At 34.2% G+C, this 15,459-nt stretch overlaps 2 protein-coding genes across 6 annotated transcripts in view; one reads left to right on the forward strand and one right to left on the reverse strand.

Moving 5' to 3' along the window:
* Positions 1–15,459, reverse strand: part of LOC127284011 (uncharacterized) — a 240,551-nt gene that overhangs the window by 117,208 nt on the left and 107,884 nt on the right. The window lies entirely within an intron of this gene.
* On the forward strand, positions 287–3,369 carry LOC127284007 (zinc finger protein Noc). The gene is made up of 2 exons (XM_051309271.1): positions 287–1,068; positions 1,156–3,369. Exons 1-2 carry the CDS (start codon positions 982–984, stop codon positions 2,500–2,502), a joined length of 1,434 nt encoding a protein of 477 aa, XP_051165228.1. The 5' UTR covers positions 287–981; the 3' UTR covers positions 2,503–3,369.

Consider the following 15,459-nt stretch of genomic DNA (forward strand, 5'->3'; position numbering starts at 1 on the left):
AAAAATGTTATAAAAAAAAGAATGTAAAAAAAAGTCGAAATAAATCGCATCTTATTAAAATAAGTCGAAATAAAGTCGTATAATCCAAGGCCTGAAATTGTGAAAATAATTTTTAATTTAAAAATAAAGAAAATTTTGAAAAATAGATTATGTTTTCTTGAAAAAATATACTATAGTATTTGCGTCAGTGATGATTAAAACACTTTCATGAAATTGTAGGCAAACAGTGCTTAAGTAGCTGTCATTCGTTACTTGTGGCAGTCAGTAAGTCGCCTCGACGAGCAATCAATCACCAGCCATCCCTCCACAGTCGGCCCATTACATTTCTATTTTGAAAGCTGCTTATTAAGCTGGGCCTGCCCCTGAGAGACAGACAGGTTTCGCGGTATAAAATATCGTGTGTATATAGTTGCCTGTTGGGATTGTTGAGGTGTACGGGAAACTGGACGGCTCTCCAGGGGAGAGAGAGAGAGAGAGAAAAGAGAGAGAGAGTGGGGTGCGCGCCATGCTAGGATGAGGGGTGACGGGAGGACAGGGCTGAAAAGCGGTGAAATATCAAAGCCAGGATGGGAGCTGTCATCGTCGAGCCAACATCATGGGTGGCGTGTTGAATTAGAATGCCTCCCCACACCATAGAACACAGTGTTCTCTCCCTTCTACTTTTCCCTTCTCGTCAAAACCCCACTCTCTCTCCCTCATTTCATGGATAAATGGAGGGGACAGCACAGGCGGACAGGTTATTTCGTAGTTTACTTCTCAAACACTGCGCGGCGCTTTTGTCGACTCACGGAGCTCTGAACAGTGAAGGTCTCGGCGCGGCCGCCACTACTTTCCTGGATATTGCAGAGTACGCGTCGTTCTATTGATTATCTCTCATTCAATCGTAACAGTGAATAGTGTATTTCATCATAATTCCAGTTCTAAGTGATAATTAGTGAAAAAAAAAAATAATTTGTGATCAGCTTAAAAGTGTTTTACCAAATGGTTGTGCTCGAGGAGGGCGGTATGTTGACCACTGGACATAATCAGTATCTCCAGCCGGATTATCTTTCTCCGCTTCCAACAACGGTTGGTATATTTATCTATATTTTTCTCTCCTATTTTTTTTTCTAATTTCTTCTTTTTCCTAACAAAAAATTATTCTTCTCATTACAGTTGGACGCGAAGAAGAGTCCATTGGCACTATTAGCACAGACGTGCAGTCAAATTGGTGCCGATTCACCGTCAAAATCATTGATATCACCATTGGATAAACAATCAAAGTCTGCTGCTTCAAATGCAAGATCACCGCCGGCGGCAAAATTGGAACGTACAAGATGCAGTCCGACGGATACAAAAACCCTTGCATTCAAGCCTTATGAAATAAATGTGATTGCAAAAAAATCTTCCGATGATGGAAGACCAACATCAAAAGCAAGTGTTCACAGTGTTAGTGCACAGGATAGTATCAGTGTGTGTGATATGAGTAATTCGGAGAAAAAATCATCGGGTAGTCGAACCCCAGTGGGTAGGAAATCAACATCCCCTACAAGTCAAACACCAATTTCAAATTCAACAATAAGTGATCGCAAAACACCCGCCGATCGTGAAAAAGTTAGTGAATCGCCAAGAAATAATGGTGCAAGTCCAATAATACGCTCGGGAATGGAAATTCTCTCAGGACATACAAAAGATATTGGTTATAAATCAATTCCCGGTTTTGGTGGTGCAAATCCCCTTTGTTGTCCTCCGGGTATGGCGGAAAATCCTGCATTTAGGCCACCATTTGCTGGTGCATCACCATTTTCTCATCATCATGCGGCAACTGCAGCACTTTTGGGATATCCACCATCGTCATCTGCTGGTAATAATCCATATCTTAGTTACGCGCGTGTTAAAACTCCCGCTGGTGGTGAAGCACTTGTACCAGTTTGCAAGGATCCATATTGTACTGGTTGTCAGTATAGTATGCATAATGCCCAAATGATGATGGGCGCCGGTTCATGTCCCAGTGGTTGTACACAGTGTGATCATCAAAAATATGGTTTGGCTATGGCACTATCATCATTGGGACCAATGCCACCACCATCATTGAGTTATCCATCAACATTAGCCGCTGCCGGTGGACGACCATATGTTTGCAATTGGATTGCCGGCGAATCATATTGTGGAAAACGATTTACAACATCTGAAGAACTTTTACAACATCTTCGTAGTCACACTAGTTTGGCAAGTGGTGAACATGCGGCGGCAAATGCTGCACTATTGGGTTCACCACATACACATCCACTATTATCGCCGTCGGCTGCACTTCATCGTGCCGCTGCTGCTGGTGGTGGTTCTTATCCTGCACCTTCACTAAGTCCATTAAGTGCGCGATATCATCCCTATGGTAAACCATTGACTGGACCACTTCCTGCATCGCTTGCGGCATCACCATACAGTGCATTCAATGCTTTAGGACCATATTATTCACCCTATGCAATTTATGGTCAAAGAATTGGAGCTGCTGTTCATCCGTAATTTATTGGAACTCTTGCCGACGGAACGAAACAGGGACCAAAATGCGTCGTCCCGGTTAAAGAGAAAGAGACTGTCCTTTACGTGAATGTGTATATATAAAAAAAATGCCCAATGGCATAATTGTAAAATAGAAATTTATTTAAAAAGAAAAGATCTATATATGAAAAAAAAATTATTACTGCAAAAAAAATTGATTGGTGTATCGACGTTTAATATCTCGCGTGTTGCAAAGAAAAGCAACTACTGTGGTGTGTTTTTATTTACCATTAATTTTACTGTTAAAAATTTGTGACAATATGAATGTGATTATTAATTTTGTCTTAAATTCTTTGGATTTATATGAAAAATAGTTATTTTCCTCTTCTTTGATATTTTTTTCTTAAATAATTAAATTGCAAAATTTTTTCAACAATCGGATATCCGTAATGAGGAATTTTCAACAAATTGTGTAGCACAAAATTTTTCCTTCTCCCAGTGAATGACAATCGACTCGATAAGTTTCAGAAACTTTTACAGAAGGAAACACACTGTCCATACTGTAACTGTGATATTGTATTATTTTTTCAAAAAAAAAGGATATTAGATGATACCTTCGTTTCGCGATTAATTGAGTCGATTGATAAAAATTGTCAACTAATAAATGTTTTATGAAAAAAAAAAAAAAATTTCTAAATGAAATATCGAATTCGCAATCACACACAGAAATAACAAGATTTATGTGCTAAATGCAACAGTGCACGCATACGATATGTCATTCATCTTGTAAATATGACTTGTAAATAATGTCGTTGAGTTTCCATACTGCTTTAATAAAACATGTTTGTAGAATCATATATATATATATTATATTATAATTTGACGTGAAAATTTTTTTTGCTTAATTTCTTTTATCCCTTTTGACTTTCCAATTTCCATTATTCCTTGTATTTGTGAATTTTACGGTGTATGGGTGATAGGGGAAGATTAACGTTGTCCTACAGAAAGAAGAAGACTATCGCTTCTCAAGTTCCTGAGACTGCATTTGTGGGACCCAATCCCCGGGGCACAAGAGTGAATTTATTTCTTTCATTACCAGCCGAGCGAGTCGTGAGTTCTCAGATATCAGGTAGGGTGAAAAAGAGAGAGAGAAAGAGAGAAAGGGTGGTTATTTTACTTCGCGCGAGGGTTGAAGCTCTTCCATAACCTCTTTTCCTTTAACATACTTCTGCTTTACTTTTTTTTACCGTCTCACTTTTTCCTTCCTCCTTCTCCTCCTTCTTCTTCTTCTCCTTTGCTCTCTTCGTTGCCGTCGTCGCCACGATGGCGGCGGCTCAACAGCATGAAATATTCGGCGATTTTACAGTCAAGATGAATGGCTACCCATATTTCGCTTGGCCATTCTTCAGATTGGAATTCGTGTTATTTCGAACCATTACGCGCGCCGCTGAATCTCAATTAGTAACGTGTCGTGCTTAACGACAAACTCACGTATCTCTTTTCTCTCCCTCTCGTGACTTTCAAAATCAATCCTCTCTCTCTCTCTCTCTCTTCAATTTTTGTCGTATTTTTCTTTCAGTTCACATCCATCACTTGTTTATTTGCATACAATGCCGTTTTCATGCCGTCTATATTCATCAATTTCTTGTTTGTTCCTTGTCGAGATTGTGTCACTCTAATAATAATAAATTTCGTTTAAAATCCCTTAAAAAAAATATTTTATTTCAAAAATCAAGGTCGAATTCTAATCTACAAGAAGGCAACATGCAATTTGCAAAATCAGCCAGATGTTAAATGTCAAAAGAAATTCTCGCGCGGAAGTCTTGGAAAATTAAATGTGTCAGTGCAGTGGCTTGGTTACATGCTGGGTGTAAATGCGAATAACAAGGACGCGATGTAATATATCAACATCGCGTTGGCGGTCTTTGGAAGTCTCTGCAGGAGACCACAGCTTCTAAAGACAGAATCGGTTGTATGGCTTGTCATGCCTATATAACCCCTGCCTGGCAACGTAGAAGGAACAATCGCTCTCAATTTCTTGGGAGAGCTAAAGTCATGCAGGTTTTTCTTTATCAAAAAAAAAAAAAAAAAAAAAAAAAGAAGAAGAAGGAAGGAAAGAAGATACTACAGCTCAGCTCTTTTTGGAGTTCTCTGTGTGAGCGCAGCTGCCCGCGCGAAAATAAATATATTCTCTGTTCCTGTCCCCATCCTGTCACACGATAACAACGTCCTCGTATTATTCATGAGACGTCTGTCATTTTCAGTACATATATATATATATATATATATGCATGACAACCACTTTATGATGATAATTTAATAAGCACACAGATCTCTTATCTACTGACAACTATGTCGACTTTCAGATTGTTGATTAACAACTTTCCTTTGCAATATGAATATATATATATATATATATATATATATATATATATATATATATATATATATTCACTATGCGCTTGACAGATTCTAACAAGGCAAAAATTTCAATTTTTGTTATCATTTCCATCAGTCTTCTTTTTTTATATAATCGGATTTAGCCGAAATAGAGGAGGGGGGAAATAAACTTTTTTTTAAACAATTATTATAATGATATTAGAATTTTTTTTCGTGTTAAATTATTTTTAATCAATTATTCGGTAATGAGAGAAGGACCAATGAAACTTTCTCAAAGTTCCATCGGAATTTTGTATGGGAAACTTGTAATTACCAAATTTCCGCTTCTTTGGGAAATCATCATTATATGGAAACCTTCCAATCAAGGGAAACCTCCCCTTAAACATAAAGGGAACCTTCCGATGGATCATCAAGGGAAATTTCTTCTTCAACTTTTGAAGGAAACCTTCCAATGAGGGAAAATTTCCGTTCAATATGAAGGAATCTTTTCACTGCAATATTAAGATACGATTTCTTGAAATTTTCTACGGAAATTTTCACTACCCACGTGGAGAGATTTCTAAAAAAGTGCTCCTGGGAATTTCTGCTGGAATTCTTATTGGAAACTCCTACGAAATTCCGATTAGAATTGGAATTCCAACTGGAATCGGAATGCCAATTGGAAACACCGACGGGATTCCGATGGAATTCCGATTAGAATTGGAATTTTAACTGCATGCGGAATTAGAATTGGAAACGCCGACGGTATTCCGATTAGAATTGGAATTCCAAATGGAATTGGAATTATAATTGGAAACGCCGACGGGATTCCAATGGAAATGTGATTAGAATTGAAATTTCCAATACTTTCCTAGGAATCTTCCCACGTGAGTAATTGTGAGTTAAAGGCGGATTTCGGAATATTAATGAAATAAAGCTTCCTAAGGGATAGTCAGAGAATGTTTCCCTTCATATTCCGAAGATTCTCTTGATGTTCCAAAGGAAGATTTCATTAATATTCCCGTAGATAATTTCCCTGTTATTCCAGTGCTAACTTCCCTTGATAATAAGAAGTTTTACTTGATGATCCATTCAAACGTTCTCCTAACATTTAATCAGTATCTGCAAGTCTAAAACAGCTGAAAATGCGGAGACTTTCAGCAAATTTCAATTTCAGATTTTCGGTATGTTTGGAAATCGTCTGGTATGGGAACACCTCTTGTGTGCGAACACCTCTAGAGTAATTATCCTAAGGTAAACGTCCACTCAGTGGAACCTAAATTTTCAAACCCAAACATCGGAGAAAATCTACTCTAAACAAATCCCTTCATAAAAATGATAATAAAATCTTTTTCGATACAGGAAACACATATACCCAGCAAATGCGACGAAATACCGGATTCAAGGGATATATATAAGCTATCGATTTCGTCCTCGGTAATTTTACTTGGAAGGTTTCGCAGCGTACAGTGTTGGATGAGTTATAGATGCTCTTTGCTGTCGCGCATTCAACGGGTGATGTATGACTCAACAGTTAGGTGGAAGCCAGCTAGCAGCCGTACCACCAATGTACAAGCACAGAGAGAGAGAGAGAGAGAGAGAGAGAGAGAGAGAGAGAGAGAGAGAGAGAGAGAGAGAGAGAGAGAGAGAGAGAGAGAGAGAGAGAGAGAGAGAGAGAGAGCGACTGTACACAGATGCCGCAGGCGGCTAGAGTCCCTTTGTGTTTTATTACAAACGATACGTCAGCCCACGATGTATGGGCCGCTTTTATCTGCGGGCTGTGTTATTGATGTGCTACATTGTCTGCACTGACTCGCAAGAGTGGGCGCGCAGGATTGCTTGATAGACGTCGTTCAAGACATGAGATGTCTGTCTTGACCCATCCGGCGATAAAGAGCGAGAGACAAACGCGCATGACCATGACGTGATTTTCTGTCTCTATATTATATCTTACAATTGTTATAAAACTATCTCTAGAATAGACATCAGGTTCCACGAGGTCAAGATGAAGGATAATTCACTTTGACATAAATTATATACATTTACAAAAGGGAGATCATTATTTATCTCATCAATGTAATAATACTGTTGATTAATTTAGCCTTTGGATTTTGTTCCATATTTATCTAATTAATATTCCTTTTTGGATTAATCCTGAAGAATTCACCAAGGTTCTTTGGATAATTTAGATTTAGCCTTTGGATTTTGTCCCATATTTACCTAATTAATTCCTTTGTGGATTTTTTTTTTTTGAGATTTGGATTTTTTGTCCATTTGGGAAACTATTTTTGTTGGTGATGAATTGTGTATAATCAGAAATATTTGTTAATGTTAAGGGAAGCAGAAATTAAGGAGTAGTGGAAATATTGCGTGTTTGAATTGACGATAATTACCACTTAACTTCCATCGATCATTTTCAAGCGAGGAGAGTCAGATGGAGCCTTGATGGTTTCTTGAGTATATAGTACTCTCGAGGATCCCATTCAGTGAAGCGAGGAACAGTCTGTCGTCCCAGACGTTGCACGCAACTCATGCGAGAGAGAGAGAGTGAGGGTGACATATAGAACGGAAACGAAGTGAGTGAGAGAGAGAGAGAGGAGCTGGATGACGACGACCGACGACGTACCGGGATGATGAATTAGCTATATGGTGGTGACCTTTCGCGCAAAATCTCTCCTGGTCGTTCTCGCGGTAGGCAGCTCCTGTGATGTCGAGCGCAAGATGATGGATAGTCTCCCGTCACGGAGCCATTCATCACCTCTATCACCTACTACTACCCCCTTCACCTTATGCTTTAGAAAGTGAACATTCGAAGGCTATCTACTCACTTCGGATAGTGATTAATGTCGATCGGTGTGCGCCCTGTTATTTGACCTCACCTCTCTTCTTCTTGTTCCTCTTCTTTTTCTCCACTTTCTTCTCCTAACGCTGCATCTTCTTCTTCTCCGTCTTCTAATACTGCATCTTCTTCTTCTTCTTCTTCCTCTTCTGCGAAGTCCTTCCGATATTCCTCTCTCATGGGCGTTGACTTCTCTCTTTCGATTTGAAAGACGTCCTCCGTTTGACGCTCAAGGTAATTTACCCGTAACGAGTTTACAATCTTGATCGACGTCTTCCACGCGGTGCTGTCTTAACATCCAATCCTATTAGTTACGTCTCCGTGACTTCAACTGATAATCTCAAACGGATCATGAAAAATCGTCAAATACCTTTTTTGCCTGTCGTTAGTGTCGTCGTCGTTCCATTTTCAACATATATTACGATTTACAATTCGATTTTAATCGCATAGTGTTCTAATAACTTTTTCTTCAAATTCCGCAGTAGTCATATAATCCACGATTGACTTCTAATGACATTTGGAAAGTTGATAATTCATCATATGATTTATTTGGCTTTGATCTCACCTGGTAGATATCGGTATTATTTCTTGTCTATAGTGAATCAAAAACGTTAACAAGATCTTGATATATATATCAAAAAAGATAGAATTCAATGTATGCAAAAGATATATATATAATCAAAATGGATCTATATAGTTCTCTTTCGAGCAGCTGATACCTAAATCTTTTTTTGATAAACGACTTAATAACGAAGAAGGCGCTTTTAATTTCGACTTTTATGAAAGCAAGCTGCATCATAATTTCGGAGATAATTTTATCGGATGCTGCGGGAATATGCGTATATTTATTATACTATATATATATAATACATCTCGCAAGCTACCTAAAGCATGGCACACACTCCTAATTACATTAAATTATTGGATCGAGCATGAAAGAGCGGGTTATCTCTCAATCTAAGCAACTACAAAGAAGCCGCCGAGTAATTGTGATTGGTGTAACGGAGCCAGCAAACGATCTCGCTAACGGCTGTATGTAATACGTCTCTGTCTCTTGTGGCGGCTTCAAAAGAGAAAGAGGAGTAGAGAGCTTTTGCAATCGTGGAAGATGGAAGACGGCTGCAATCTATTAATGACAATTAATGTTTTTAGGGATTTTTAACCTCTTTCTCTTTCTTTAGTTTCTGAGAGAATAAAAGAGAGCCTTGAAATCCCGAGTCTTTCAACCTCATTCCAAGTTTATATAGAAGCATATATATATATATATATATATATATATATATATATATATACATCAATCTAAATCTCATGGAGAGTGTTCGGTCAAAGATTGATGTGTTGACTCCATGAGAATGATCAACTTAATTTGATGAAATATATATATATATATATATATATATATATATATTTCGAAATCCTGTTGTACCAGCTAAGAGAAATGACTTTTTGTCAAAATTATATATATATATATAGTTGGGTTTTATTGAAATAACATTTGAGTTATTGAAATTCAGTGATGGAATATAATGATGTGAATGATGACAGTATACTATAAATTAATATTAGAAAGAAAAAACATTTTTTGTATTATTAGATACAATCACAGATGGCTTTGGGGCGGGCCGCAGTTGCATATAAAAACCGATTTAGATGTATTTTTTCGTATCTTAAAGATAATAAAATTTTGTATAAGTCTGATTTTATGATTCTGTTTGTTAGAAATGAAAAAAAAAATATTTTCCACATTTAACGATTACACTTTTACCATTCAATTTCCACTTGCCCTTTTAACGTTCCACTTAGTATTAGAACGAACATAACCTCAAAATTCAAGGTCCTAGGTCCCTAGGATTCAAGATCATAGACCCCAAACATAATCTCAAAATTCTAATAGGTTTTTCAGAATTCAAGGCCTTAGTTCAAACATAACCTTAAAATTCAAGGTCATAGGTCAAACATAACCTCAAAATTCAAGGACATATAGGTCAAGGGACAGTTGGGTATATTTGAGGCTATGTCCGACAAACATAACCTCAAATTCCTCTATAACAAAGAAATGAACAAACCTCAAAATTTATAGATAAAATTTTAATACTTTTGCAAGCCTTTTAAAAATTAATCATTAAATTAGAAAATAATATATGGTTTGGCACAAAAAAAGCGCCTCTCCCTCTAGTATATACTATAGGTATATATAAAAATGATTACATCTGCGGTACATCAAAGAGATGGGAGGGAAATGATTTTGCGGAGGAGGAATCGGCAAATCGTTCCGCCTCATCGATGTGCACCCCACGTCTTCAGGATGTTGTCACGCTGAAAACTACGTCGTTACGCGCACTTACTTGCCTATAATCACGCCACCAAAACGTCCGCAGGACATTTTCATATATGTGTGTGTTTGTACATATATATATATATATATATATACATATACGAATGAGCACTCGAATGTGAATGCACGTGTGCGAATATACGATGACACAAAGGGACCGCTGTGGTCGCCACATTTACCAGGGTGCAACCCTCCAAGGACAGACTGCCTTTGATAGCTCACTTTGCGGCGTGGCCGCAGACCGCGTTTCCCGTTGTATGTGTATATTCGTTTCCGGAAACTATATATACATAGATGAGTATAAGCGCGTGCTAACGTGCGCTTGTGTCACAATATCCGGTCAACGATGTCGACCTATCGACATGAATTATTCAGCAAAGAATGAATAGAATTTTGTCACCTCTTCCTCTTGTCTGTCACACATACATGTATATATACTATACATTTAACACTTTGCAAAATTTCGCTTTAATTCCAAATCACCGCGGAATATATATATATATATATATATATATATATATATATATATATAAACACCGCTGCGAAGTAAATGATAATCGATTTTTTGTGAAAATGAAACAATAATAGCTTTTACTTCTGCTTTTAATATATATATATATACTTTATATTAAAAACTACTTTCGTATTTTGAACGAAAAAAAAATATAATTTGAAAATTTTCTTAATATTTTTAATTTTTGCAAGTAAAAAAAATTATTTTATAATAAAATTATAATTATAACACAGGCTAACAAAATTAGCAAACTTTTTTGGTGCAGCAAATGTTAGACCTGTTTCTGATAGGTTTTTTTATGACGAACACGAATCCGTAAACGAAAATTTTCTATCAGCTTAATGTTTTAACTATTATCCCCAAAAATGACCTATCTTGCAGCATAACCTCAAAGTCATTTGTTATCCATTTTTGATTCCCAAATATTAATTTTGTAAAAGTTTGAACGCGTACATCTAGTCCTTGAGGTTAAGGTGCATAGCAATGTAATTTTTATGAACTACATAGTCAAGGGATAAATTGAATTGAAGCTCAACAAGAAGATTCACTCACCTTTGGTTTTATTGACTATAGAGTTATTCAAATATTACCAAAAAAATTCTGTAGTTAAATACTGGTTACCAACAATTTTGAGGTTATTAGTGAATAATATAATTTTTAGGGCTTGTAGTCTAAAGTTCAAACTTTATTTTAAGTTCAAATAAATGGTTCTATGATCCTTTTTTCTTTGCTAGAGGTACGCGCTCAAATTTTTACAAAATTAATATTTGAGAATCAAAAATAATAACAAATGACTTTAAGATTATGGTGCAACATAGGTCATTTTTGGGGATAATAGTTGAAACATTAAGCCTCAATTTAAGCCCAAGTGGAAGGTTCTATGACCTTTTATTCCAGTGCTACAGGTACTCAAAGTTAGCCAAAAACGCGATTTTTGAACATTTTAAACCCGTTTTTCTCAAGCATGGAAAAACATATCAAAAACAGGTCTGACATTTGCCGCACCAAAATTAGTGTTGGCCTGTGTAATATATATATATATATATATATAAAATAATATAATTATAAGAGAGTGAGGGTGAGTATAAGGTGAGTATATAAGTATATATATGTATATATATATATAATATTTCATCACTCTCATATAATTATAATTATAATAAAAAAATTATATTATTATATGTGATTAAATAATTTTTTACTAATATATTTATAATATTGTAATAGTTCAGTAGTAATAATTGTAATTAATATTCATTCATAAAATCTACTATTACAATCTATCAATATCAGCAAATTCGATTGAAATATATATTATTAGTTTTAATTTTGCATTTAAACTAAAAATAGAATCTCCATTGAGTATTCAGAGAATTGACAAATTAATTATACACCTTATTGCTTTATATAAAATGATACATTGTGGCAGAGGTTTTTGAGATGAATGAAATGTCAGAATCAGAGTTCTATAATCTTTACACAAAGTTACACACGAAAAAAAAGTAGAATTTTTACCCCAAAATCGGTATAAAAATTACCTGCAACAAATTTTATCCTAGTTAAGGGCGCCACCGTCTTTGTGAATTAGCATTGGTGAAAATTACCCACAACAAAATTTACCCAGCGTTTTTTCTATGTTTATTATCAGATCACTTTCACATCTGGTCGCTTTGGAATTAAATAAAATTTGCGTAGGTGCTCGAATATTATGATCTGTGAAATTTACCCATGGATGCTTGGCTTTACCAAGAATTGCATATTCAACACAGTTTATGTATATACATATATATGAGGCATTTTACGTGTAATGTCCTACTGATGTTAAAAAATTGATTTCTCGACAAAAAAGTGAAACTTGGGGAAATTGTTGTCCTACCTGATAGTAAAATACCCCCAAAAATTTTTTTGAAATTTTTAAATAGAGATAGAGAGGGGGTCATTTTTATTAGTTTTCCCTGACACCGCCTACTATTTGAATTTTTTCTGTCTATAAATGCAATAAAAAAAATTTTGGCAGGTATGTTTTTTGACGATTTTTTCATGCTCTTTCCAATGGTGAATTTCGTTCTTTAAAATTTTTGAATTTTCACCTTAATTTTCTATAATTAAATATAAATTTGCTATTTTCACTAAAATCGGTGCTTTTTTTTAAATAAATAATTGCAAACGAAAGCTGAGGTTTTTTCCGATCTGCGTATATGTGCCGACATAAAATCTTTGACATTTAATATCTCGAAAACAAAAAAATTGGCATTCTGAAAATTTATATACAGATCGGATAAAATCTCAGCTTTCGTTTGCAATTATTTATTAAAAAAAAAAAAACGCACCTACGCCGGACTGGAGATTTTTTATATACGCGGTTGACAAGAACCCACTCCAGTATGTTTCTGAAATTGTTATATGTTACTAAATAATATATGTATTTTATTAATGTTTTGTTGATTTTTTATTTGTTTAAACAATTTATTATTAATAATATATAACTTTTCAAATATACATAGAAAAATAAAAAAAATTTGCAACAATAATTATTATAAATTGTTTAAACAAATAATTGTTGCTATTTATTAAGGGGAGGAACCGCTGAAATTTTAACACATCAAAATTAAAGCTGTTTAAGGGTGGTCAATTTTTTTTCTGACAATATTAATTATTTAAATGTATAATATATCATGAAAAATTGAAAAACTATGTTAATAATTTTTAAAATCAAATTCAAAATTCTCGAAAATTTAAAATTTAAACTTCTCTCACAATTTTAATTATTTTTGATTGCCGATTTTTTTATACGCTTGTTTCATGATTCTAAACAATCAATCGTATGGAATTTAAAGAAATTTAATTTTTCCAAAAAATAAATTTTCTAAAATGGCTAAAAAAATTTTTTTTTGAAATTTTAATAATTTATAATAATTTTGGATCCTAAATTATGCCAGAAAAAAAATTGACACTCTTTAACAATAATAACTTCAGTAGGCTGAAATTTCACCGGTCCCTCCCCTTAACATTTTTCATAATATTCCTAGAAAGTTGCAATTTTTTTCTAATTTTGCAACTTAACAAGCACAATATAATAACATAAAGATTTTATATGAATTTACTATTTAACCAATTGTTTAAACAAATAGTTGTTGCTATTTATTAACTTTTTTTAATAATGTTCCAAGAAAGTTGCAATTTTTTCCTAATTTTGCAACTTAACAGGCATAATATAATAGCAAAATTTGAAAAAAATGCATCTTTCTAGGTGCAGAACAAAAAAAGTTAATAAATAACAACAATAAATTGTTTAAACAAATAAAACCCACTTGGAAAGATTCCCCGGAAAGTGCCCCCTGGAGGTTCTATATCAGAATTCCGTCGGAACTTCCAAGTAATTCCGTCGAAATTCCATCGTAGTTCCAAAGAATTTGCAATGGGATTCCGACGGAATTCTGACGTAGTTCCGACGAAATTCCGATTAATTTTTTTTTCAAAATTTTTAGAGTCCTAATTCCGTCGGAATTCCGTCAGAATTCCGTCGGAATCCTATCGCAAATTCTTAGGAAATCCGATGGAATTCGGACGGAATTACGTTGGAAGTTACGGCGGAATTCTGATAGACCCTCCAGGGGGCACTTTCCGGGGAATCTTTCCAAGTGGGAAATGCAATATAATATTTTTATATTCATTATTTGACAACCTAAAACACTTACAGTGAAAAGTTTGAATGATTTCAAGTCGTTTTGTAAAATAGAATTAAAAAAATATTTGAATCATCCCGGTTATCTCCGTACATATACATTGATAAAAGTTATAAATAATTAAGAAGAAATTTTTTAAAAACATTTAATTTTACATTTTTTGAAAATTCATAAGATTTTGTTTAGTGACTTAAAATCGCGATTTAATTTAGGCAAAATTTTAGAAAATATGACAATGTCCATTCGGTCTGACACCCACTCTGGGTGGGTATCCAGTCCGACAAAGGTTAGTATTAATCTTTGCAATCAAAAATTTTTTTTTATTCGAGAAAAAAATTATTTATATATTTAAATACATAAAATATTTGTATATAAATATTTTGTTATATTTTAAAACAATTTTATTATTATTTATTTTTATTTATTAATAATAATCAATTTCGAGGAAAAATTTAAAATTCAATAAATTGCTATTTAAGAGTACGAAACAATGTAAAATTAATTTATGTAAGTTTATATAGAAATTATTTTCAATGAAATATATAAAATAGAATAATATTTAAACAAGTACAAAATATATTGACGAATTGCAATTGACAGTTCATGGTAAAAGCTATTTTAATATGATAACGTCTTCTCAAAGTGTATACGTAACACAAATTAATAATATGGTTTATAATACATAACGATTAAAACGTGATAAGGAAATAACGGTCATTGTATTACACAAAAAAAACTGTAAGTGAAAGACAAGATATTACAATCAAATTTAAGGATCACGTGTTTCTCTCTTAACATGGATCAATTGCAACATCTGCATATTACCTAAACTGTTAACAATATACAAATTTCAGAATTATTCACTTGAATTCATGCATAAACGACAATTGTATATTAATATTCATTGAATTTGTTATCATACATAACGATTTTATTTCCGGGGTAGCGAAGAATATTATTTATTTTCGACTAGAATTTCAAGCTAGAATTTTCTAATAGGGCTCTAGATAGTTTTTCCCTAAGTAGAGGGCATTGGTGAGGAATCTATAAGGATTTTAATTTCTCCATGACAATAATGATTTTTTCTTTTAGGGATTTGGAAACAAATTTTGTAACACAAAATCTAACAAGGTCCTGGCCAAATTTTGGCTAAGTAGTACTGACAAGGCCCTGGCTAGTTTTTGGCTAAATAGTTTACAGAGTCGAAAATGCTATGTTCGGCGCTAAT

The sequence above is a fragment of the Leptopilina boulardi genome, unplaced genomic scaffold, assembly GCF_019393585.1.
Source record: "Leptopilina boulardi isolate dan_hultmark-lab unplaced genomic scaffold, ZJU_Lbou_2.1 LbouV2_316, whole genome shotgun sequence".
In the NCBI taxonomy this organism is placed as follows: Eukaryota; Metazoa; Arthropoda; class Insecta; order Hymenoptera; family Figitidae; genus Leptopilina; species Leptopilina boulardi.